The following is a 25483-nucleotide window of genomic DNA, read 5'->3' as shown; positions in this document are numbered from 1 at the left end:
CTGAGTTAAAGCAAAACTATAAAATCATAAACAATGGATTTTTGTACTCTTTTGGTTACTACGGCAAGTGAGTGAAAGTTAGAAATCAACACCCCAGGTAGTCTCAACAGCCATCTGGAGGGCACCAAACAGGGAGGCCCCCAGCCACCCAGTGTCATCCAGAGAACACGGGCATCCTCCGAGATCATCCCCATTGCAGAAAAAACATGAGAAAAATCCTCTACATACAGAAAAATCGTGTTCTCTCAGAAAGCTGCACGCTGCTGCTCTCAGATGTCTGATCACATCCCCACTTGGTGCCTGTGAGCCGACAGCACCGCCACCTCCAGGCCTCCCAGGGCTGGTGTCCTCCTGATGTCCGTCCCTCATTCTGTCCCCTCCTAGCCCCAACTGCTTGTTGACCTGGATATCTGTCCCACCCGATTTCCTGAGCACCTACTAGGCCAGTACAGGCGCGGCCCGGAAGGCAGGAGAGGAGACTCAGACGCACACGCGGCTCCCGGAGAGGCATCTGGTCGGAGGCAGAGGGAGCCACCTGGAACCTCTGGGGGAAGACACCCCACACAAAAAGCCCTTGGGGTGGGCCCCGCCAGCCCACCACATACAGCTTGAGAAGCACCCGCTTCAAGGGTTATGAAGAGGCTGGGAGGACTCTGCTGTCCACGTCTAGCAGGAGCTGTCTCACCAACAGGTGACCGCAGAGCGTGGTGACCCATCCGGCACACATGACCTATCGCAGCACCAGGAGCTGACCCGGAAGCAGTAACTGTATGGAAACACCACACAGTCACAGGCACCCGTATTTATCTTTGCATACATCAGATCTCAGGGAACTTAGTTTACATCATCTGTTGCACAATTATGGCCTCAAGCCACCAAATGAGAAACCCAAAAACCCACACTCTTCCCCACTCGTCTCCCTGGATTAGCTCACCTGTTCCCTACACCCTGTCCCTTAGTCCCCAAGGCATCCCTAGGCTTCTAGAATGATTTGGAGACCCTCAAACTGCCTCCAGCCCCTCCTCCACACACACACGCACAAACACACGCACACATACACACGCGCGCACACACGCACACCCCTCTAGACACAAGAACACTTTCTCTCTGCTTCTCTAACGTCCACTCGCACAGTTGTTTATACCCCTGTCTTACCTGCCTCCGTGGTGTATAAATTCCTTTGGGACAGAGATTTTGACCCCGAAAGGCTTCCTCCGCCCCCCACGCTATCTCAGATCTCACACACACAGCAAGTGACAACACGGGCTTGTGCAGCTGCATGGACGCTGTGGGTCAGAGCTCGGTGGCAGCCGGGGGAGTCAGCGGGAGCCCAGAGCATGACCAAGGGTGAGCGCCTACACGAACGTGTGGTGTAACTTCCAAGTGAGTGATCCCAAAACCAGACCATGGCTGAAAAGAAGCAGCCAGGCATTCTGCTTAGAGTAACTGAAGAAATCTGTTCTCTCCTTTTCAACCACGCCTGAAGTCTGACTTAGATCTCAAGTTCCAAACATGCGGCAGGGCAACTCGCGTTAGGCCACTCCGCTTTCAGCATCTGTGGTCATCGAACAGCGAAGACAGTAGAAGGCCTACACACTACATAACCAGGTCACTGCCCGCCGTTCTCTACCGCTGGCACCGTTTCCCTGCGCTGAGCGCGGCTGCTGCCTGGGCACACGGACGGAGCCGCCCAGGATGCCCTAAGCACAGCCAATCCCCTGGGTCCAGTTCTCCCCTCTCCGCCTCACACTGGTGATGAAAGCGCTCCTCCACTCTCTAAGAGTCCAGCTCTGGGAACTCTCTAAGAGAGCTCAAAAGCCAACTGTGGACATACATATAAACGGGTGAGAACGACCCTCACCAAAGAAAATCGAAAGAACACTCAGGAGCACCTGGGTGGCTCAGTCGGTTAAAGCATCTGCCTGTGGCTCAGGTTATGATCTCAGGGTCCTGGGACGGAGTCTCACATCAGGCTCCCTGCTTGGTGGGGAGCCTGCTTCTCCCTCTCCCTCCGCCCCTCCCCCTGTTCATGCCCTCTCTCAAATAAATACAATCTTTCAAAAAAAATTAAGAACGTTCATTCACTCGAACACTATTTATCAGGTCCCCACAGCGTGTCAAACGGTGTGCCAAGCACCAGAAACCCAGCGATGGGAGGCGTGGTGCCCAGCGTCCCAGAGCTCGCGGAGCACTACGGGGCTGCAAGCAGACGGGCCGCACGTGAGAGCGTCCTGGTGGAGGTGCATGCAAGGCTCAGGGCGGGCAGGAAGCAACCCCTCCCTCAAAGGAGTGCCACTGAACTGGAAACTGGAGGATGAGTAAGAACAGCAGGAAGAAGAACATCCAGGCAGAAAAACATCACATGCGGAGGCGCGAGCAGGCCGGCACAGCATCGTCACTGTCCTGGAGCTGCCGACACGGGAGGCTGGGGGCAAGACTGGACAAATACGCAGGGACAGGTCAATTCTCAACCTGAGGGGCACAGACATGCTGCAGAAACTGTCAGTGTGCACACCTGGCGTCTCGCACACACACAGTTACCGCGGGGCCAGAGGGCGCAGAGCAGGTCACGGATGGAAGCATGGAACAGAGTACAGCCTGCCGCGAGCACAAGGAACGCGGACGTCCAGCCCCACCAGCAGCCCTAACGCAGTCCCTGGGGGGCACGGACGGGGCAGGAAGCACGTCTTCTGGAACAGGGACACAATCCCACCGGCAGGCCAAAGAGCGGCGGTGCGAGCGGATGCTGACTTGGGTGTTCTGTGTCTATCACCGCACCGCGAGGCTCAGTGTTTGGATGGAAGCGTACGGTCGGCACAGAAAGGCTGATCTCAGACCTGGACGAGACATCAGACACTAGGAAGCTCATCTCGCACGCTGGAACAGATCAGTCTTGGGACTCCTCTGGAGAGGGATGACACAGACTTCTGTTTCAGGAAAACCACCACAGATGTAGTGTGTGGAACGGACCAGACGGGCAGAGAACAATGTGGGTAAGAAGAGAAACAGTGAGAGGATTGCTGGAGCCCGGGCAGGGGAGGGGCCCCACGGACAGGAGAGGGGCCGAGACACAGAGATGGCACAGGGTGGGGGGACCATGGGAGAAAGAAGGAAAGGGGCCCAACTCCCAGGTCTCCAGCGGCTGTCGGCAACAAGCAAAACCTACCAGGGAAAGACCTTTCTACCGTTAAACTAAAGTGTTATCTGAAATAGCCCCCCTTTTCTGGAAATCAGCGAATGACCAAAATTACCCACCTACCACACACTAGCTAGCAGTTGTGGCTCAGAATAACATGGGCAGGAGGCCCTTCAGAGCTGAGGCAGCTCTGACTCAATTTCCTAGATGGCTGGCCACTCTGTATCTCCGTCAATAAAAGGATATCTCCGATTTAAAAACACAAGTGGTAAAGGGACTGTAGGCGAACCCATCAGAAGCTGCCAAGGCGGCACGGTCACGGGGTCAAAAGTACAGTTGCTGTAAAACATCTTTAAGGTTAGGGCTTCCTCCAGAGACCGGACTTGCCCTCCTCGGTTTTAAAGAACCACAGTGACTGAGGGCTCCTCTTGAGCTCTTCAGGGCTCTCGAATTCTATACAGTCTGGTTTCTCTTTAGTCCCACGGGAGGGAGCTTGTGGAATGGGAGCAGTCTTCCCTACTCCTGCCTGGTCTTACTCCCAGCCCTGGGGAGGCACTGCTCCTTCTCTCGCCCCAGGGCTTCCCAATGGCACGAGGGAAGTTATTAAAGCGGGGGATACACCATGTCGATCGAGTGTGAAAATCAGTAAAGGGAAACCTCACCAGAGTGGATTCGGGATGCAGAAGGGGAGGCTGGAAGGGGAAGCTGCATCACTCAAGGTCAATCACAGACCCAACAGAAAAACCCGCCACAGGGAAGAATCCCGAATTACAGGCCCCCACCGGGAAAGACGGGCACCGTATCTCCTGCAGGAAGTGAGCACCCCAGCAGCCTGGCCGGTGACAAACCACCATCACCCCGAACTCCCGTTTTTCTCCAGTGGACTTTGCTTCAAAACAACCCTCCCAACTTCCTCCTTCTTGTCCATAAAACCACGTTCCTCTCCTTCGTGTGTTGGACTTGCCTGTGGGCTTGTCATTGCTTGCATGTCCCAAACTGCAATTCTCTGCTATTCCCGAATAAACCGCTTTCGTGGGGAAAGTAACTGACTGCTTTATTTAAGGTTAACAAGTTCACACTATCGGCGGGGCCATCGCAGTGGAAAGGTACGGCTTTTACTCATTCTCGGTGGCTGTCTGTGGACCTTCCTCAGGAGGCCTTGAGCGGCCTTCCCTCCCCCCGCCTCTCCCAGCGGATTGCCTCTGGCACCTGCACGGCCCACCCTCCACACAGCAACACAGGGGTCTTTCCTAATCAATGACATGCGGTCCCTTCTGCTGTCACTCCCCCGGGGGCTAATGCACCGCCCCCCCAGTGCCACCTCAGCCCATGCGCCCCTGCTCTCACTTCAGCCCTCGGCATCCTCCCCGCCGTCCACAAAGCACCAGCCCCCCGGCTGCACTGTGTCCTCCAGGCCTATGCCCGCAGCCCAGCCTCTGCCCATGTGACACACAGCTCCTCCCGGGCGCTCGGGTCCCAGCTGAACTATCACTTCCCTGACCCCCAATCTAAAGCAGCCATCCCAGCCGCACGATCCTACTGGAATCCCACTCTCCCACATTTCTTTCTTCTTCTCCACCTCCCCCATCCACCCCTCACTCAGCTCCATGGGATGTAAGCTCCCTGGATGTGGTCTTATCCTCTCCTGTATCCGGGGCACTTAAACAGTGCCCACAACACTGCGGACGGACCGTTAAGTATTTGCAGGACTTATGCTGGCCCAAACGGCCATCCAAATACAATCAACAGGTTAATGAGGAAGGATGAAGAACAATGATTTAAGGTGATTTCATCCACAATCAGTCTCTAGGGGGCGCCTAGGTGGCTCAGTAGGTTAAGTGGCTGGCTTCAGATCAAGTCATGATCTCAGGGTCTTGGATCGAGCCAGCCTCCGTGCCGAGCTTCCGGTCCGGCTCCCCACTCAGCGGGGAGCCTGCCCCTCCCTCTGCCTCTGCCCACCAACCACTCCCCAGATCATGCTCTCTCATTCTCTCCCTCAAATAAATACTTTAAAAACAAAACAAAACAAAATCAGTCCCTAGTTTACTTCCGACAAATTCATCTCACTAAGCTGGACCACTACTTACTGCACAGATGGGGCTGTCACTCGGCGTCCATCCCGACTTCCCATCAGCAGTGGCGTGGGTCAGGTCACTGCTGTACCACTCAAGCCCTTGGAACTGTCTCAAGGGCAAAGACTGGGGATGGCACTCTCCCCGCTGTACGTCCCCCCATCCTCCGCGTCTCCCAACGGGCCCATCCACTTCTGATCCTCTTTTCCCTCCATCATCGCCTTCAAGCCCTGTTTAAAAACAACCTCCAGAGAAAGAGGAATCCACACGCCTCCTACAAACGGTGGCTTCTTCTCCCTCCCTGCCAATGCCGTGGAGGAGCTGAGATCTCCATGGAGCGTTCGGGGCACAAAGATAACAGGCACTGAGGTGTTTCCATGGCATGGGGGTGAGGTGGTCACCTCCGTGTCATTCGAACCTTACTCATCTTCTCACCCAGTTTGGGTTTAAATATGGAAAGATGTCTGTTTTCCTTTTCCTACTGCAAAAACAATTGTAGTTATGTAATGAAAAGCCATGTTTGAAGTTATCATTTGCCAAAAGAACACCATGGCCACTGTTGGTCCCGTAGAGAGTATACAGAAATAGTCTAATGTAGGCACTGACACCTAAAAGAGCGTTTGTCTGTAGGCAGACCTGGTTCGTGTCTCATTTCTGCTGAGTGACCAGGAGCAAATTCCTGAAACCCTTTGAGCTTCAAATTCCTCATCTGTGGAATGAGGACGAGAAGACTCGCTTCACAAGGTCAGCAGGAAATTCGATGGGATGACCAAGCCACAGCACCGGGCACAGTGTGGGGCACAGACGGGGTCTCGGGAGAAGCTCCTTCCCCTTCCCTGGGAGGGACCCCAGAGCACAGGGCTTCTGAGCCCCCCGCGCTGCTCACACATGAGTGCTGGCTCCTGTTATTACCACTAGCACCTGCAACTGGAATTCCAGACTCCTTTATGCACGACGCTTTCCTACTACTTCTCTCAACCCGTGTCTCAGAGACTTTTAGTTGAAGTGTCTGAATGTAAATGAAGAAATACTAAGCTAAAAATGTGTTTCCAGAGAAACAACTGAAGTAGGCATTTCAGAAGTAATTAGTTCGGTATTTACTGGCCAAATGAATATTTTCGAAGAAATGTAGTTCTCTTAGCACGATCTCTTATCATTTATTGAAATCATTTGGTTTGGAATAAATTTCAGGTAGGAAAAACTGTAAAATGACCACAAGTTGCTGAGTCCGGGAAACTGCTTTTCCTACACAAGATCTACGGTTACAACGTGCATTTCCTTGATACAGTCACTTTCTTTTGCTGAGGCAGTATACAAAATGTTTTCGGGTCCCTGCCTCTGTGTTACCCGCTGCTCCTGAAGGGTCCCCTACTGCCTACAACTTCTCCTTGGCTCTCCCCAATAAAATATAAAATTTTAGTGCCTCACTCAGCACACCAAAGTATACATTTCATACACAGTCTGTCATCTGTGTTTTCTTTTCTCAATTACATCTGATTAAAGAAAAATGTTCTCTTCGGCACACAGCACACCACCGAAAAGCAAGTATTTCAATCATGTTTGAGTTGGTTAAGTGGCATGAGCAGAAAAGAACACTCTGGATTCCTAAACTCTCCTACCCCACTCTCCTTATCCTTTGACACTTAGCAGAGGGTGGGGAGAGGTTCACAAGCCAATATGGAAACACCATCAACAGGCACTGGTACGCAGTCCCCTGCTGGAGAGAGGCCGCACAACCCAGAAGCGCCAAAAACAGTGTGGAGTTAGCTTCAGACACACTTCTTAACGAGTGCCACAAACTATCACAGGTTACCAAGAGATGAAGGTCTATATGATTCCTTAAAAGCTTCAGAAAAAAACAGGTTTCGTTTTACTGTTTCTACTTTCTACTGTTGGGGGGCAGGGGACAGGAATTGGGAGAGAAAACGGTTCTTCCTAGAAGCAGCATATGAGCAAATGACCCTCCGTTATGTCCTCCAGATAAATAAATTCTCTTCAGGTTAACTGTTAAAATACAAGCGGCTGTGTGCTTGGGCTAAGGTTCTCTAGAAAGTCTAAACCGTTTCCCTGAAGCAGGTAAAAATACAGAAAATGTTTAATGCGTTTCAGCTTTTAATGAATATAGCAGGAGTCACAAGGCAACAAATCTCACTACAGCACATAAAATGTGAGGTATTTGCCACATTTTAAAAAAAAAAACAGATGATTTAACAGCCTTTGAGAATTACAATTCTATAAAGATAGAGAACTTACCTTAAACTGTATTCGGGAGTCAAACCTAAGCTACCCTGCTACATTACTACTCAACAAGAAGAAATTCTTTCACCGCATGGTGTAATCATATAAATACAATGTTCTAGAGCTGTAACCTGAAAGCTTCTTCGTTCCAACACATAATTTCAGCTTGGAAAGTATGTGCAAATAAGACCACCCTTTTACAGGAAAATAATACAAGTATTTAAGCAGAAGTCCTGCCTTTGGTCTGTGAGCTGCAGTTTCCTTTAGAAATATATAAATCCTACCGACCAGCTGTCAGACTTCTAAAGGAGATAGGGCGAGAACCCAATTTTTTGCCCTAGACTCCCCGAACTAGAAGCTCCCACAATCGGATATTCTCTTAGAGCATCACAGAATAACTAGAAATAATTAGGACACTCTGCAACCCTGGAAGGGAAAATGCCACAAATTGAAAACTTAAATCATCATCGGGTCAATTGAGCTTTTTAAACTAAGCTATCATTTTCTTAAAATCATTATCTGTATCAGGGCCCCACAATGAGATTCGTTCAAAGAGAACACTAAACTAAGTCACTGGAAAACCCATTTCCCAAGTCGTTAGGGGTAAACAGGCCATTATGATTTCATATTAAAGTACTAATGTAGGGGCGCCTGGGGGGCTCAGTCGGTGAAGCGTCTGCCTTGGGCTCGGGTCATGATCCCAGGGTCCTGGGACCTGATTCTCCCTCTGCCTCTCCCCTTCCCGCTGCTTGTGCTCTCTCACTTTCTCTCTCTCTCTGTCAAATAAATAAATAAAATCTTTAAAAAAAAAATAAAGTATTAATGTAAACAGGAAGCTGCAAATAATGTGATTCCTACGTAAAGTTACTTTGTGCTACTCTGTCAAGCTGACAGCTGTGGTGGTACGGCAGCCACCAGGCCCATGTGGCTATTTAGATAGAATTAAGACTGTATAATTGTTTCAGAACTTCAGTTTCTCATCCCACCGGCCACATTTCAAGTGCTGTAGCTGCAGGTGGCTGGTGGCCACCATACGGGACAGGACAGACACCGCACAGGTCCGTCCCAGCCCGACACACAGGTAACACATGGTATCTACCGGACAACCAGGCAAATCCACGTCCTCTGGCCTTCGGTGTGGCACTGCACAAAACCGTGCGATTCTGTGTAGGTTTTGTTTTGTTTTTAATTCTCCATTTCGATTGCAGGTACAAGCAGGAATCTTTATAAAGTTCCATCTAAAAAGAGCACTGAACGCTTCTAGAGTTAGCTACACTCATAAAGATATTTCTCAATATATGCCTTGCTTAAATATAATGCTTTGCAAAATGAAAGCAATGAAAAAAAGAGACCTGATATAATTTTAAATCGTTGAGAATTTTGCTTTGAATAATCACCTCCCCTTATCCGATTACCAAATACAATGAGGACAGCTCAACTAAAAGCCATATTCTCAACCTGCAGAGAACACTTTCCTCGATGAGGAAAATACGGTGTCAAGTAGGAGAGGTTAATCAGTTCCTTCTTACCAAGCTGTAGAAATCTCAGAGCATCAGAGATGCTCTGGTGGGTATCTGAAAATGGGTGTTAATTACCACAGCCTCTGCCGCACCCTATCATTACCCCCACCCTGGCGCTCAGCTGTTTGCCTACATATTTTTAGTTAGCCTACTAAAATGCACCTTCCCCTTCTGGTTTAGGGTCCAATTATCACTTCATGTCCCACATGAAAATCACTTGATTCTCTACCATTTGGTGAGAAAATACACAAACACCATTTATTTGCACATTTTTAATATAATGCTGTCTAAACAGCAGGCTGTTATCTTTAGAATGCCTTGAAAAGCAAACCAAGGAATGTACTTAGTGCCAGAGAACTACACACTTAAAAATGGTTAAAATGGCAATTTCTGTTATGTACATTTAACCACCACAACAAAAAAAGCACATCAAGACAACTGTCTACATCCTGAGACGATCCATTTTTCCATAAGAAGCACACTGCTTTTCCCAATAAATTGGTTAGGATTTTTCAAAGTAAAAAATATGAAACCTCACTCAATGTTAAAATTAAAATCCAAGTATATTAAAAGCCAAAGATAAGAAATATATTTAAGAAAACAGGCTTATCTTCAAGTACCCCAGATACGACAGGATAAGGACACCTATTAACACAATGGCACTAAATGAAAACTTGCCTCCCGTTCGTATGGACGCCAGGCTTCTATGGACCCCAGGCGCAAGAACCTGTGGTTTCACCAGGATTGCAAATCCAAGAAAGATGGGCGCCAGACTAATTACTTCGGAACTAGCAACCCTAATCCTCAAACCACCCTAAGGGCTCCCTAGTATCATCATCCCCATTTTACGGATGCTGAACCTGAGACAAATCACTTTGTAAAAGAAGGTCGTAACTTCTGGTCACAGAGGTCGTGGTAACTGAGGTAGTGAGGTCCTGGCTGCTCCTGGCTCTAGCGCTGGGGTACTAGCCACCCTCCCATCCCCCTCCCACGTGGGGAGTCTGCTGAGGGCCATCAGAACCACACCTCTCACTTAACACAGTGTCCGCAGCAGCATAACCTTTCATAGGTTCTGATCATCTGGTATACAGCGGGGAGAAGGAAAACGCATCCTAAGTTTTTTAAGAAAGCCCAAAGCATATCTTGACATGAAACTATCCTTAAGAAACCACATTGCAACAACCAATACTTATCTTGTTCCTATTTTTAGGAAAATTCAGAGACAATCTGTGAAAGTCATTTCAAGAGAAAGGAACGTTATGAGGGGAAAAAAAGGAGAGAAAGAAACGTAAATCCAAGGAATAAATATTTTAACAGCAAACTCCTTCACCTTCTTCCATGGTCCGTATTTTAATACCGGGCATTTGCATCACAAACTTGACTTTGTAACCAGGTATTAAACTAAAACAGGATGCATAACACTCAACACTTTCCAATTCCTTGAATCCTGGCAGGACAGAATATCCCAAACCATCGAAACTCCCGATGATCAATCCCAATAAACTAAGTTTGCCCAGACCGTGAACGTTTAGGACGCCTTCCCACGACAGAGGCGGGGAGCGGGGGGACAAAACTTTCTACTCTGCACCTGTAACTGCAAGTGAACAAAATCTGTCCTCACTCCATTCCACAGATGGGGTAATGGGGTAAAATATGCCTGCTTCTTTGTCTCAACACACGAAGCCATAAGAAAACAGCGAGGGCCGCAAAGTGACCCCTGGTCGGGGGGAGAGGCGCGGGCACAACTTCCGGCGGGGGGAGGGGCGGGGAACGCGTGCACGAGCCCCCAGCCCTGCGCCCCCCTAGACTCCCAGCGCGGGAGCTGAAGGAAAGAGCCACTTCACTCCAGCGTCAGCCCTGGGGGCCAGGGCCGGAGGCCTCCAGGGGGCAGGGGCTCGGAGGATTCAGGGGACTGGGGACTCGGGGGGTTCGTGGGGCCAGAGGCTGGCTGGCGGCCAGGAGGTCCAGGGGCCTCCTGGGAGGCTCGGGGGGCCGGAGGCTGGGAAACTAGGAGGCTCAGGGGGACTCGGGGGGGCGGAGGATTCGGGGGGAGGCCGGGGGGTCGTGGGGGGCTGGGGGAGTTCGGGGGATTCAGGGGGCCGGGGACTCGGGGGGGGGTGGACAGGGGGCGACGGAGGGCAGGTGGTTCGCGGGGGGCTGGGGGGTTCGGCAGATTTATGGGGCCGGGGACTCGGGGGGGCAGGGGTGCGGGGGTTCGTGGGGGGATAGGGGCTCAGTGAGGTTCGGGGGGCCTGGGGAGGGTTCGGGGGATTCAGGGGGCCGGGGACTCGGAGGGGTGGGGGGACCGGGGGTTCATGGAGGGATGGGAGGCTCAGTGGGATGTGAGGGATTCGGGGGGCTGGGGGGGAGCCGCGAACCGAACGCGCCGCGGGCACTCAGGTCTCCCGCGACCTGACACTCGGGCTGCCATCGCACACCGCGAGCGAAACCCAACCAAAACTCAGGCAAGCGCAAGTTTGATGCCTGTTTCACTCCAACAAAAAGTTTTTTAAAAAGACAAAGCAACCAAGACTCCGGGCCCCTGTTCTCGACGCTCAAGAACCGCACCAAGTGAAGACCCAGGCGGAGACCGGAGGAAAGTCGGCGGCTGCCCGCCCTCAGCTCACCATCGGCCGGGGGCTGGGTGGGGGGCCGAGGGCTGGGGGGTGGGGGCGGGGAGTGAGGGGGCCGAGGGTGGGGGCTGGGCTGGGGACCGCGGCCTGGGGACCCGGAGCCGGGCCGCGCTGCCCGGACCCCGGCTCGGCTCCCGCGCACTTCCGCGCCCGCCCGCGCGCTTACCGGCATCATCTTGGACCCGAACCGCATGGGAGCCGCGGCCCGAGCCGAGCGGGGCGCCCGGGTCTCGGGAGCGGGGGGCGGCAGCGCAGGGCGAGGCTCCCGGAAGGCGTCCGACCTGTTGCGAGGCGGCCGCGGCGTGGGCGGTCCTCCGAGCCCTCCCCGCGGGCGGGGGCGCCACCGAGCCCCGGGCCCACCCCCCGCGGCCCCGACGCGGCTTTGTCTCCTCCGCGCCCGCGACAGCCCGCGCGCCCTCTGCGCTCCGCCCCCGCCGCCCGCGCGGCGGTGGGGGCGGGGCGGGCCGGGAGCGCGCCTGCGCGGGCGGGGCGGAGCCGGGAGCGCGCCTGCGCGGGCCGGGCTGGGGTGGCCGGCGGGGAGCGAGTTCGCTGCCGCCGCCTTCCGCCCGCTGCCTGTCGCCCAGATTCCAGTGTAAAACTCTGGTCTGACTCGCTTTCACTAAATAAAGGAATACACTTAAAAATGACTTCAATGGTAGATCGTACATAGTTTTGCTACGGTCAATAAACAAGCCTCCAAAACGGTTAATGTGTGCCGAGCAGCCAGCCTTCTGAGGAGCCGCTTTTTCCCCCCTCAAGCTGGTCGGGCCCTCAGCCTGTGGGGGCGCTCGCTTCCCTGGCCTCGCGGCGGGCGCGCGCTGGAGGACGGGCAGGGGAGGGGCGGCGCGGCCTCGCGGAAGCCCCGGTGGGGGGTGCTCCAGGGAAGGGGGAAGAGCTGGGTGGGCTCCGGGGAAGAGCTGGGAGGGCGCAGCCCCCGAGGAGGATGGGAGCTTCGGTGGGGACAGCCCCTGTGGTGGGGGGGCTCCGGGGAAGAGCAGAGGGAGGGAGCCTCTGTGGGGGGAGTCCGGGGAAGAGCTGGGGGGGCAGACCCTGTGGGGGGCGCTCCGGTTGGGGGCAGCCCCTGTGGTAGGGGGCTCCGTGGGAGAGCTGGAGGGGGCAGCCCCCGTGGGGGGCACTCCGGGGAAGAGCTGGGAGGGGAGCTCCGGGGAAGGGAAAAGATCTGGGGGGCAACCCTCGAGGTGCGGGCCCTCCAGTGGGGGGTACACCGGGGTGCCTCCTCTGCAGCGAGGGTGAGAAATGAGGCGAGAGGAGGAGAGCACCTGCCGGTACCGCTCCAGGACAGGCAGCGCTTCCTGGGTCCGGCACCCCCTCCCCAAATCCGCCAAACCCCGTGTCGCGCACCCCCGCTTCACAACTGGAAATAATGAAGTGTGGCTAATTCCATTAGAATGTAAACTTCTCCCAAACTGCGGTGTGAGGTCTAGGTACGTTGGGAGGACTGTGGTCCTGAGTTAAGCAAAGGGGCTCGATCCCTGCGTTGGTTCAGTATTTCTCGAACGCCCTCCGCGTGTTCTAAGTGCGGGCATACACTGATGCACGGAACAAACTGGATGGGGGGTAAAACCAATAGCGAAGTGTCAATAATCAATTATGACACAAATTGCCAGTACGGTCATGGTCATAAGGACAAACCACTTAGAATGGAAGGAGGCCGGGGGAGGAGCCTGCAGGCAACTCTAAAGAGGGTGTTTGTTCCAGGCAGGCCTCAGGGACCCAGACCTGAGGCTGGGGAGCTAGTGGAGCACTGGCCCAGGATGGAAGGCTTCCAGGAGGAGGCAAAGGCCAGTGGGAAGGCCTCCGGGAAGCCTGCCTGGCATGTGGCAGGGCGGCGGGGAGTAAGGACAGATGCAGAGACAGCAGGGGGAAAGCAGAGTGACATCACCAGACTTGCGGGCCCATGGGAGGGCATGGGCTTTGCTCCCCTCGAAGTAGAGAGCCCTGGGAAGGTTGGCAGCAGATGATCTGAGTCCCGTTTCCCTGGGATCACTCCGGATGCTGCGCAGAAACCCCCGACCTTAGCAGAGAGCTTGCGGGAAGCTCTTGCCACTTATCCAGGCCAAACATGGAAGTGGCTTGGGCAGGGGCCTGGCGGTGGTGAGGGTGCTTAGGTTTGGGATGGGTTTTGAAGGCCCACCCCACAGAACTCCCTGACAGGTTAGCTATGGATAGGAGAGAAAGAAGTCAAGGATAAGTCCAAGATGTTTGTCCTGGAGGATGAAGCTGCTACCAGCTGGGCTGCAGAAGACCATGAGCAGGGCACCCCATCCTGAAACCCAGCGTGTTTGTGCACAGCAAGGATCCTTGTAGGCGACCCACAGCTTATAAAGGGACCATTCAGCACTAAAAAAAACCCAACCTCATATTACACTGGTTTTCATTCTTTTCTTGCACACAAAGAAATCTCAGAAACAACCTAAGATATCATGATCCACAGTCATCTAGAAAAAGAATTCTGGGCATCCGTCACTAAACTTCCAGTTCTCAACAGAAAACTTGTCTCTTTACCACCCGGAAGCTTGTCACACACTACAGCACCTTACGTTTTGTATGAGCACCGGCAGCCCCGGCTTATTAATAAAATGATCATAATGGAAATAGAAGCAAGGACAGAAGAACTGGAGTAAGATGGCCCGGTTCTGTTTCTTTACTGCTGTTTTCACACAAGCCCTGCCCAAGGGAGGAAGGAGGAAGGGGGGGGGCAGCTGGCACCTTGTCCTGAAGCTCGTATCCAGCCGGCGAGGGTGCCCCGCATGCCAAATAGCAAACATGCCTGTGTTGAGGATATTGTCTTGTTTGTTTCCGTTTTTTGTTTTTTTGTTTTTTTTTTTTTTTTTTTTTTTAAGTCGTAGAAGCATGAAACCAAATAAATCTTGTGTAATGGTTGTGCCATTGGGGTCTGGCTCTGGGATGGGTTGTTTGCTCTCCACCTGCCCTGCGTCCTCCGTCACAGCCTCTCCCGGCTTCTCTCTGTTCTCTCTGGTTCTGTGTGCCACTGCGGGACAGATAAGCCGCATGACCGCACGCTGGGCAGGGTGCCCCAAGCTCAGCTCAGCACCAGGCACAGTACCACTCCTTATCTGTTGGGCGGGAGTTCAGTGTTTGAGTTCCCAACTTCCTCCTCCCATGTTACCCCCTTTCCCACTTCCCTCAGCAGTCCCAAGCCTTGCCTACCTCTCCCCTGTCCCCTCCCCGAAGGTGAACCCCCATCTTCCTTAGCCACGGAGTAGAGGCTCCTGGGGCGCACATTCCTGCAGGATCAACCCTCCACCTCCAGCCCGTCATGGGTCCCTCTCCACTCTCTTCCCACGCCTCTTGGTGCTGCAGTTCACGGGTATTCTTACATGTCTGTATTTTGCCAGGCACTGCTCTAGACTCTAGAAACTCAACAGCAAACAAGACACACGCTCCGAGTTCAGGAAGCTCACGTTCTAGTGGGGAGCCAGAAGGGAGAAGAAGGGGGGGAGCAGCTGGGCAAACTTAGGACAGTCTGATCTGGGTTGGACAGGTGCACAGAGAAGGCATCTGAGGGACAAATGAGGGAGGAATCAGACTCCAGGCCTTGGGAGCAGCAAGGACAAAGGGCCTGAGGCAGGAGCATGGGGGGCATCTTACAGAAACAGCAGAGAGGCCTGCGTGCCTGGGGCTGAGTGGACAAGGACTTGTCAGAGATGGAAGATGTAGTCAGACCTGGATCAGACGTCGCGCCACATCACATCCCGCCCACCGTCCTCCCTCTCGAAAGCTTGGAGGCTCCCGTTTTCACAGGGTTCTTAGCCTGCAGGTTTGCCCCGTGCTCTCCCACATTCCCCTCCAGAGGGCAGGAATCCAAAAGAGAGATGGGGCAGAAGCTTCCATGGAAAGTCTCCTTATGTCTACCCATGTTTTTCCTTTGCCTTGGAAACCCTCCCCCCTCCCCCTACTTCCACTCCGGTCAAGGGCCCAGCTCAATGGAAGGCACTGGCACTAGCCGCCGTGTTTCAGTGAATACCTCATCCATACTCCGTAGCTGTTTATGGGTGTGCCGGAATGTATGAATATACACATACGTGCTTATTATTTGCTTTATTTATTTCTTTATTTGAGAGAGAGAGCTCACAGGCCAGGGGAGGGGCATAGCGAGAGGGAGAGAATCTCCAGCAGACTCCCTGCTGAGTGCAGAGCCTGAAACGGGGCTCAATCTCACGACCCTGAGATCACAACCTGAGCCAGAACCAAGAGTCGGACGCTCAATAGAGTGAGCCCCCTGGGCGCCCCATTTGCTTGCTTGCTTAATTGTTTATCATGATACTTACACCACGCGATATAGGAAAAAAATACATCTTTCTCCCCAACTAGACTAAATGGCAAAAACTATTTGTTATTCATTCATTCACTTTCTTGTCTATGTGCAGCCCTAACATTGTGCTTAGGGCACAGAATGGATGGTATGTAATAATAATTGTTAAGTTTACCATTCTGTCTTGTCTCTGCAGATTTGGTCAAGTTTCGTCCCTGACTCCTGCTGTAGCCTTGGGGGGGGGGGGTCTCCCTGCATGTCCTCTTCCTCCACCCGATCCGTTCTCCACCCTTGTGGTTGACAAACCATAGGCCAAATCTGGCCCCCCGCCTGTTTGTGCAAGGCTATGAGCAAAAATGGTTTTGACATTGTTTAACAGCTGGGGTGGGGAGAGGAGCCCAAGAAAGAAGAGGAAGACTTTGTGACACGGGAGAATCATATGGAATTCAAATCTCAGAGTCCTTGTGTAAAGTTTTATTGGCTCTCGGCCCCACCCACTGTTGACCCCTGTCCGTTGCTGCTCTCACGTGGGCCCCGCAAAGCCCGAAGTGTGCTCTCTGGCCCTTTCCGGGGGAAGGTGCCCGCTCCTGCCCCAGCGAGCAGCCAGATGGTCTTCTCAGCAGAAGTGTGAAATGTCACTCCCCTGCTTCCAAATGGCAGTAACGTGGGTGGGCGTGTGCATGGGGCCCCGTCATCGGGTGGAGGGCCTGGGGCAGGTGGGGAGTAGCACACGGACGTTTATTATACTCTTCTGTCTTCTTGGGTCTGCTCTAAATTCTAGATAATACCGTGTTTCTAAAAAAGAAACATGAAAGCCCTCGGTTGCTTTCCATTGCTCTGGGAATCACCTGCGGTGAGCGTGGCCCCCAAGGCCCAGCTCACCCCAGTTCTGCACGAGAGTGACGGTGGGGAGGAGGAACAGCCCATGTGCACCCGTGTTCGTGACAAAAGACTCAAAGTTGGTCACTTTGTGGAGCAAACTCAGGGCTCTGAAGACATCCGTATGTACTCACCTGTCTGTACTCACCTGGCTGTACCTCGATGTGGTTTAAGGAAGTCCCTGCATCCCTGATAATTTGTAGCGTTCTTACCTCCTGTTGGCTGCTCTCTGTCCCCACCCCTGGCCTCCCCTCACTCACCCTGTCTGCCTTCCGGCCCCATCCTTCATCTGAAACAGCCTTGCCAAAGTCACCAGGGACCTTTATTTCACGGATGCAATAAACGTTTTCCGTCACCGTCAGAGCAATGCTTGTCCCCTCCCTCTCCCAATGCACTTTTCCCTGGACTTCAGGACAGGGCTGTCGTGGTTTCCCTCTCCTTCTCCTCTGCCTGCCTCCTCTCTGTGTCCTCGAGCCTCATTCTTCCCCTAGCCCTGATGAGGGGCTCAGGCCTCATCCTTTCCTGTCTTCCTCGTATATCCACAGTCCTAACTGTCACCTGCACACGGGGCCAAGGCCCACACTTTGGTCTGGTCTGCTTCTTTGGGCTCCAGAACAGTGCTGCCGAATGCAAAAGCCAAAGGCCACATGTAGCAATGGAATGTGACCAGAGCAACGGAGAACCTAAAGTTGTGATTTTTTAAAAATCTGAATTCCAATGTAACTCACGCACAATGTTGTATTAGTTTCAGTTGGACAGGACGGTGCTGGGGACCGTGTCCGGTCACCTCCAACAGCCTGCTTGACATCTCCTTGCAGCTGCCTCGAAGTATGGCAGACACAGCTCATCTAAAACCGAACATGTGGACTTTCTCCCCAGTCCAGTCGTCTTCCAGTACTTTCCATCTCTGAGGATGGCACAGGTGCTCATCCACTCTTTCGAGCCAGAGCTCGAGGCATCATGCTGGACTTTCTCTCTCCCTCCCCTCTAACCTGTGTTCAGTCACCAAGCTCTGTCCTCTCCGGCTCCTAAATATGTCTTCGAACTCCCCGAGTTCTATCCCCACAAGCGCCCTGTCCAAGCTCCCGTCAGCCCTCAAGCTCCCACAGGTGCTGGGGGACAGCCCTGCCTCAAGCCCCTCCTTAGCGCGGCCTCCGTGCCCCTGAGCGCGGTCCCTGCCCCGCGCCCTCTGAGACTCCGCCTCACCGACGAGGCCCTCCTTGCTCCCCCCCTGTACTGGCTCCAGCTGAACCCCCGCCGGCCCTCCCTGTCGCACGTCACCTCTGTATGTTCAGATTGGCTGGCGTTACTAGTGTGACTCAGATCGTGTGTCTCCCCAAGACCGCAAACCACAGAGTAGGGACGTCTACTCATCCCTGTTCGCCACCGACTCCTCACTGCCTACGACGGGCCCGGGACTTGGTAGCAGGGTGAGTACGTGCACGAATAGGAGAGTGAATTAAATGCGTTGTTCATCTGTCCGGAGCGCATGTGGTACAAGCCGCTGCGTCCGTCGGCTTACTGCCGTAGCAAAATATCACAGTCCGGGGCACCCGGGTGGCTCCATCCGTGAAGCGTCTGCCTTCGGCTCAGGTCATGATCCCAGAGTCCTGAGATCGAGTCCTGCGTGGGGCTCCCTGCTCAGCGGGGAGCCTGCTTCTCTCTCTGCCTCTGCCCCCCACCCACTCATGCTCTCCCTTGCTGTGTCTCAAATAAAGAAAATCTTTAAAAAAATATATCACAGTCTAGGTGGCTGAAACTACAGGAATTTATTTTTTCACGGGGCTGGGAAGTCTGAGATAAAGGTGCCGGCCAACTTTGTTTCCTGGTGAGGGCTCTCTTCCTCGCTGGCAGACTGGGGTCTTCAAAGTGTATGCTCACACCCTGGGACAGAAAGGGAAGCAAGCTCTCTGGTGTCTCTTCTTAAAAGGATTCGTACAGGATCTCAATATGGGGGCCCCGGCCTTGTGACCACACATGAACGTAATTATCTTCCCAAGGCCCCACTTCCAAATACCATCACATTGCAGGGTAAGGCTTCAGCGTGTGAATTTCGAGGGGACACCACCAGGTCCACGGCACCCAGCGTGTCGTCCTATCTTATGGCCACAGATTATACTTATCACCCCAAAGAGCCATCTCTTAAATGCCTACGAGAGGCCCAGGTGGAACGAGGGTGAAAGGACCTATGGAACACAAACCCATGGTTGACGGTTGGCCCATGGGGGTCAGCATCCATGAAGAACGATGTAATTCTAGCAGCACCTGAATATAAAGAAAATCTACTAAAGAAAACAAAGAAATGAGATAGATTTCAGAAGCTTGAATTGAGGCTTCACTATGGACGAGCAAGAGAAGTCTAGCCCAACATACTGACAACAGACACTTCCAAGTGCCAAGACGTCAGGAAGGCCACTGGCCATCACCGCGGGCTGCCGTGGCTTCCGCTGTCCCCGGCGCAGAAGGGTTTTGATTCCACAGCGAGGAATTAGATACGTCTTCCTGATCTCTATTAAAATATTAGGTGGGAATGAATTGCATTCTAGCCACTTAAAAACCAATTTAAACCATTTTTAAATGGGCTTTATTCAAATATTTTTCAGGAGCACCTGTGAGCACCACACTAGTTTTGTAGATAAATGGCCACGGCTCCTGTGGGGAAAGGACCACTTCTTGAAGTTCCGGACATCCGCCAGCACACACTTTTACCAGTTCATTACTACATGAATGCAATCATGTTGCTACTTTTACATACAAGTTTCCAGGTTAATCCAGCAAACACTACTGAGTGTCTGGCAGGAGCTGAGAACTCTGGGGCACGACTGTGTGTCATGAGGCACACTTACAGAAGTGAAGGCACTATTTTGAGCACCGTTGTGCAGGGAATCTGCTCGTTGCCACAATGGCCAGGAGGTGGGGACTTTTGTGATCCTGGTTTTGTGGAAGAAGCTGAGGCCCAGAGAGGTTAGGTGACTTGTCTGAAGTCTCCCAGTGCGTGAGTGGCAGAAGCTGGGATCTGAGCCCAGGGGCTCTGAGTCCAGAGTCTGCATTCCTGATCACTGCCCTTGTCCCTTAATGGCTCTCCTGTCTTAAACATGTCTCCATGGAGGGCTGGAGGTGCAGGGCCAGTCGGCGAGGGCATGAAGATAAATGAGAGTGAAAGCCGGAGCAGCCCCATGGAGGAAAGTGTGTCCATGAGCCTGAGTGAAATCAAATGTACAGACGCTGTGCGTCACCAGACACAGCCCTTCTAAAGCGAGATGAACCATGAACCACATTCTGTCGTGATCTGATTAGGAAAAAATCCACTAATGCTAGTATTTTAAGTTCCATACGAGGCATTGAAACAACATGTTCTATCTTACTAAATCGTCCCAGCAAGCCGGTGACGTTGATGCGATTGTAGTCCCAGTTTCCAGACACAGCAATGGGGACTCAGAGACGCGAGGATCTTGGGGGAGCGAGACGCAGAGGCGGGCGTGCGCTCCAGGGTGTTACTGACGTGTGATTCACAAACGGTGCGCTCGGATCTCAGGCGGGCAGTCATCTGAGTTTGGACAAATGTATAAACTCGTATCAATACCACGAAATCGAGCCACACCACGTTTCCTCCACCCTCCTGCCCATTTGCATCCGTCTTCCCATCTACTTGCCGATTCTCATGGCTTCCAGCGTGAGAGAAGTGACATGGCACGTCATGAACTCCGAGGTGTCTTCCGTGTCTGTGAACTTCTTTTGCTCAGCGTGACGTTGCTGAGACGTGTTCGTGCAGCCGCGTGGGTGATGTGTCCTTCCTCACTGCTGGGCTGCATCTGCTGTCTGTCTACACCTTCTGCTCCTGATAGACATGTGGGTTGTTCCCTGGCCCGGCTCCTACACACAAGCCTGCTAGCACGTTCATGGAGTCAAGTTCCTATGCTCTCATTTCTCTTTGGCAAATATCTAGGAACAGGATTGCTGGGTCATTTGGTTGATGTCTGTTTCCCTTTATCAAGAATCCCCCAACTGTTCTCCACAGAGGTGATAACGGCGTGACGGTCATTCCCGGCAGCAACGTCGGAGAGCTCCCATCGCTCCACATACTTGAGGACACCGGGTGCTGTCTCGTGACTTTGGCCATTTGTGTATTTTCTTTCGTGAAGCAGCTAACCAAGTCTTTAGCCCAACCTTCGTTGGGTTGTCTTGTTACCATGGAGTTGTAAAAAGTTCTTGAATATTCTGAGGAAATATCCTTCCAGAGACATGTGCATTGCAAACCTTTTCTCCTAGTATGGGCCTTGTCTTTTCATTTCTTAATGGGGTCTTGCAAAGAGGAGATGTTCTAATTTGATGAAGTTCAATGTATCACTTTTTTCTTTGCTCTGTGCTTTTTGTGTTGTAAGAAATCTTGCTTAACCCAAAGTCCCAAAGACTTTTTCCCCCATATTTTCTTATGGAAATTTTATAATTGTACCTTTTAAGTCCAAAATCTATTTTGGGTTACTTTGTGTGCATACTATGAAATAAGGTCATAGTTCTTTTTTTTCTGTATGGATAGCAAGGTTATTCCAGTGAAGTAGGTCAGTCTCTCCCCCCTTTAATGACTGCACGGCCGGAAGCACAAGAAGGGAGAGTTTATGCCTCCAACCATAAGCAGCAGTGCCTCTTGAAGTGAGAAGAGCCTGGGAGAAATGCCCACCAGCCAGGGGTAACAGCCACAGTTGTGACTCTGTGGGTCCCCAACGGGGCCTCAGGTCTGTCGCTTTCACTAGCAGCTTAAGTGTGCCCTTAAGGCAGGGTTGAGGCACTAAAAACCCTCAAGAAGGGTGTTGTGCGAGGCCTGGCATCAGCTCACCTGGTCCTCTATTTGGCCGCAAACTCATGGGTGTCCCCTCACTAGCAGACTTCCTCCTGGGGTTCAAGTCCACCAGAAGTTCGCGGTGACCACGAGATGGCTGCATGCCACAATGCCCTGAGGCAGGGCCCAAACACATGCCGTGGGTCTGAACAGTCCTGGCGAGGACACATGTACATCCAGGGACCAGTATCTCCCTGCACTTGGGACTGACCGATGGACTCCCTGAGCCACGACAGTCAGGGTGCCACGACGGACACGGGGTGCCGCACCGCTGTGCTCAGAAGCAGCAGGCAAGTTCACACTGTCACCTCTGGGACGTGTGTGGGGGTTTGGAGAACCAGACGCAGGGGAGATGTGCAGAATCCAACCATGAAACCAGGCGGGCTGTGGGGCCTGTGCCCCCGACACTGGCCGGACCTCAGGACGGTGAGAGATGTTTGCAGATCGGGTAAGTGGCTCCCTCTGGGTAATGCCAGCAGCCTAAGCCATGAATCTTAAGTCAGACAATAAGGTTTTTAAAAAAAGATACAGGGTAAGGCGCCTGGGCAGCTCAGTAGGTTAAGCGTGTGCCTGCGGCTCAGGTCATGATCTCGGGGCCTGGGATCGAGCCCTGGGCTGGGCTCCCTGCTCAGCAGGAAGTCTGCTTCTCTCTCTCCCTCTGCCCCTCCCCCTGCTCGTGCACGCGCGTGCTCTCTCTCTCAAATGAATGACATCTTTAAAAACATAAACATAAAAATAAATTAAAAATAGAAAGGTACAGGGCAATAATAAATAGGAAGAATTTTCAAGGTGTCCACCTGCCAAGGTCTGCCCTTGAAAATAAACCCTCGGTCAATCTCTGTAAAGAAGTATAGCAAACAGACTCAGCGTCACCCAGAACCACTGGGGAAGCCGCCTCAGCTGGCATTGAACCGTTTATTTAAATCTGGAAGTCTCAGTGTCCTCGCCTGTGAAATGGCCAGCAGTACTTGGCTCTCAGCTACTGTACTGGTAACAGCTCTGCATACCGACGTGATCGGGGTCACTGGTGGCCCTGCACAGAGATCTGGCCGCTAAGAGCCACATCGGGCTGCGCAGGACCCCGTGGACAGCAGACTGATTATCGTGTCACGCTCCAGGTGCTCCCAGGCTGAGGAGCCCACGGAAATACCTACTATTGTTGTAAAAACACGTTGCAGATAGTCCCAGATCATACAAATGGGCTCAGATGGATGATAAGAAATGGAATTAACAATGAAGCTCTAACTTAAAACTTGTGAAAATAAACTTCCATTAGATTAAAAATGACATATTTTTGTGTAGTCGTGAATTCTGTAAAGGAGTTAAGATTTAATTTTTTAATATCTTATTTATTTATTTATTTATTTATTTGAGAGAGAGAGCACAAGCAGGGGCAGAGAGAGAGGGAGAAGCAGACTCCCCGCCGAGCAGGGAGCCCGATGTGGGGCTCGATCCCAGGACCCTGGGATCATGACCTGAGCCGAAGGCAAGTGCTTCACTGAGGGAGCCACCCAGGTGCCCAGGAGTTAGATTTAAATTTTAACATTATTGTTTCTGCAACTCTGAATACAGTTTTTACCACACACCAAAGTGTTTCCCAGAGAGCCTTGTTCACGATTATCACGTGCACAAGATCTGTCCTGTGTGCAACTTACACGTGAAACTATATCCCCCTCTTCTGAATGTCTGGTTGTTTTTTTTTTAAAGGTCTTTTTATGTGAATCATTTCCAAAAAAAAAAAAAAAAAGGTCCTATGCCCAACTAAACTGCCACTCGAGAATAAGATATTGGTCCTCTTCCCGGAAGCAGCCGGACGTAAGCTCTGCAAACCGCACAAAATCCTGCAAATCAGAAGTTCAGATCTTCATGGTCACTTGCAGGACACTCGTGACGCCGCCCAGGCCATCAACGGTGTGCACGTCCACAAAGCTGCCGAGTCTCCGGCAGATGTCTCCGTGGGGAGGCCACGTGCGCCATCCGTCCCCAAGATGCTGCAGTGGGGACGAGCGCCCAGCAGCGGATCGCTCCCTCTTCCATGGAACCTCATTTATTTCACGGCTCTGCACTTCCCCTTTCACATTTTAAGACCTTGTCCTTGACGTATCTTTCCGTATTTAAATATAGTACAACACACAATAGCAACATACCTTCTGGCACAAAAGCAACTCAGAGACTTTGAGGAACCAATTCTGGGGAAGACACACGGCAGGTCCGCAAGGCCAGCGGCCCCTATTCTCGGGGGACAGGAGGCGCTCACGGGAACTCAGGGCTGACACAGTGAATTCAGACCCTGTCATTATGAGGCTCAGAGGAAGGAGAGTGCTGGCTGGAGGAGGCCAGGGAGGCCGTCTGGGAGAGGCGGTGTGGAGGGCCGAATTCCGGGAGTGACCCCAGTGATCCTCAGCCTTATGTGATCTCATGGCCCCTGAGTGTGGGTGGAATGAGTCAACGTGATGGTTTTAGCTTATCTGGCACAAGGGAGCTTGTCCGTGTGGGCCTGGGCTAAGCACGGAGTCTCCTGCAGGAAGAAGGAGACTTGAAATGTGGGGGGATCTCACCCGAGGGGGCCCTCCTGCTTCTGAGGTGCGGGGTCACACACAGGGGCCTGAGAGCAGCCTCCAGGAGCTGAGAGCCACCCCAAACAGGACAAGGAACCTCCTTCCTGCGATTGCAAGGAACTGAGGTAGTGGGGAACCCGGATGAGCTGGGGAATGGAGTGACCCCAGAGCCTCTGGGGGAAAGCCCCCCAGCTGTCCCCTTGGGCTCCCACCTGCTCAGCCAATCACCTACGTGCTATATGGGAACTTGTATGCAGCATTGGAGGGTGGACACAGGTGACGTGTGAGCTGCGCCCCAAGGGACAGAGAAGGTTTTGGATGGTAAGAAGGAAGGGGAGAGCATGACCGCATGGGGGGGTGGGAAGGTCTGGGCACCCGGGGAGCAGCCGGTGGTGCCAGCAAGGTCAGCTTGAGAGGTCTGGAGAGCCATCCGGAGCTGCTCTTCTCTTCTTGGGGGTATCATGAAGCCTTTCAAGCACGGGAGTCCATGCAAAGAGCTGTTCCCCTGAAGGCCACACCGACATTATACATAGGGGCGATTGAAGACAGACACAAAAGACTATTAGGAACCTGTCACCACTGCCCAGGGGACAGGCAGGGTCTTCCAGCACCCACCAGGCCCCAGGCAAGTGCAGGGTTCCCCTCAGTGATAGGGGACAGAAGCACCCAATACAGGTCTGTCTTCTGGAGGCATCTTTACGTTTCCTGAAAGGTCCCAGTGGAATGACATCTGCATTGCCCCAAGCAGTGTGGACCCTCGGTAACACTTGTCCTCCTCCCCATCCCTCTGTCCCCTCCCCAGCAGGTCCTTATATCAGGCTCTGCTTCAGGGAAAATCCACGCTGATACACCCAGGCAAAGAGCACCCAACCCAGGCTGGTGGAGTGGATGAGGAAGGGACACAGACATGCCTGGGCTGCGGACAGCGCCTCTGGGATGTGACGGGCACAGCGAGGGAAGAGCCCAAGGGCATGCCGAGGTTTTAAACCCGTGGGGCACGGCAGGAAGGGGCAAGCGTGGAAATGTTTAACGTGTGAGGTCCTTGAACCAGCATTTACACCAACATCAACACCGTCATCAACACCATCACGAACTTCGTATTCTCCGTCCTATACCCACTTCCTTTATCATAAACCGCGGAGTCAAAAATGCCAGTTGCTGTTTCTGTAGAGGGGCGGGGGGTGCGGACCAAGCCCCAGACGCCATCAGCAGCTCCTAAAATGTCACACACCCGCACGGGCCCCATTGGTGGCTTTGCCTGTGGCGGTCACACCGCCTCCCGGGCCTCGGCCCCGTGGGATTCTGTCTGACAT

The 25483-nt window shown here is 52.9% G+C and overlaps 1 protein-coding gene across 4 annotated transcripts in view; it reads right to left on the bottom strand.

The window, feature by feature from the left end:
* TP53BP2 (tumor protein p53 binding protein 2) overlaps positions 1-25483 on the bottom strand; it is a 113952-nt gene that overhangs the window by 42749 nt on the left and 45720 nt on the right. The window contains exon 1 of one of the 4 annotated variants that reach the window (XM_026509482.4): positions 11766-12024. The exons of the other annotated variants lie outside the window; for them this stretch is intronic. Coding sequence (XP_026365267.1) covers positions 11766-11792 — 27 coding nt within the window. The 5' untranslated portion in view covers positions 11793-12024. Of the gene's footprint in view, positions 1-11765; positions 12025-25483 lie in introns of those variants that run through there. 4 annotated transcript variants of the gene reach the window in all.

This window comes from Ursus arctos, unplaced genomic scaffold, assembly GCF_023065955.2.
Source record: "Ursus arctos isolate Adak ecotype North America unplaced genomic scaffold, UrsArc2.0 scaffold_2, whole genome shotgun sequence".
NCBI classification, from domain to species: Eukaryota; Metazoa; Chordata; class Mammalia; order Carnivora; family Ursidae; genus Ursus; species Ursus arctos.
This window is presented reverse-complemented; position numbering and strand designations above follow the sequence as displayed.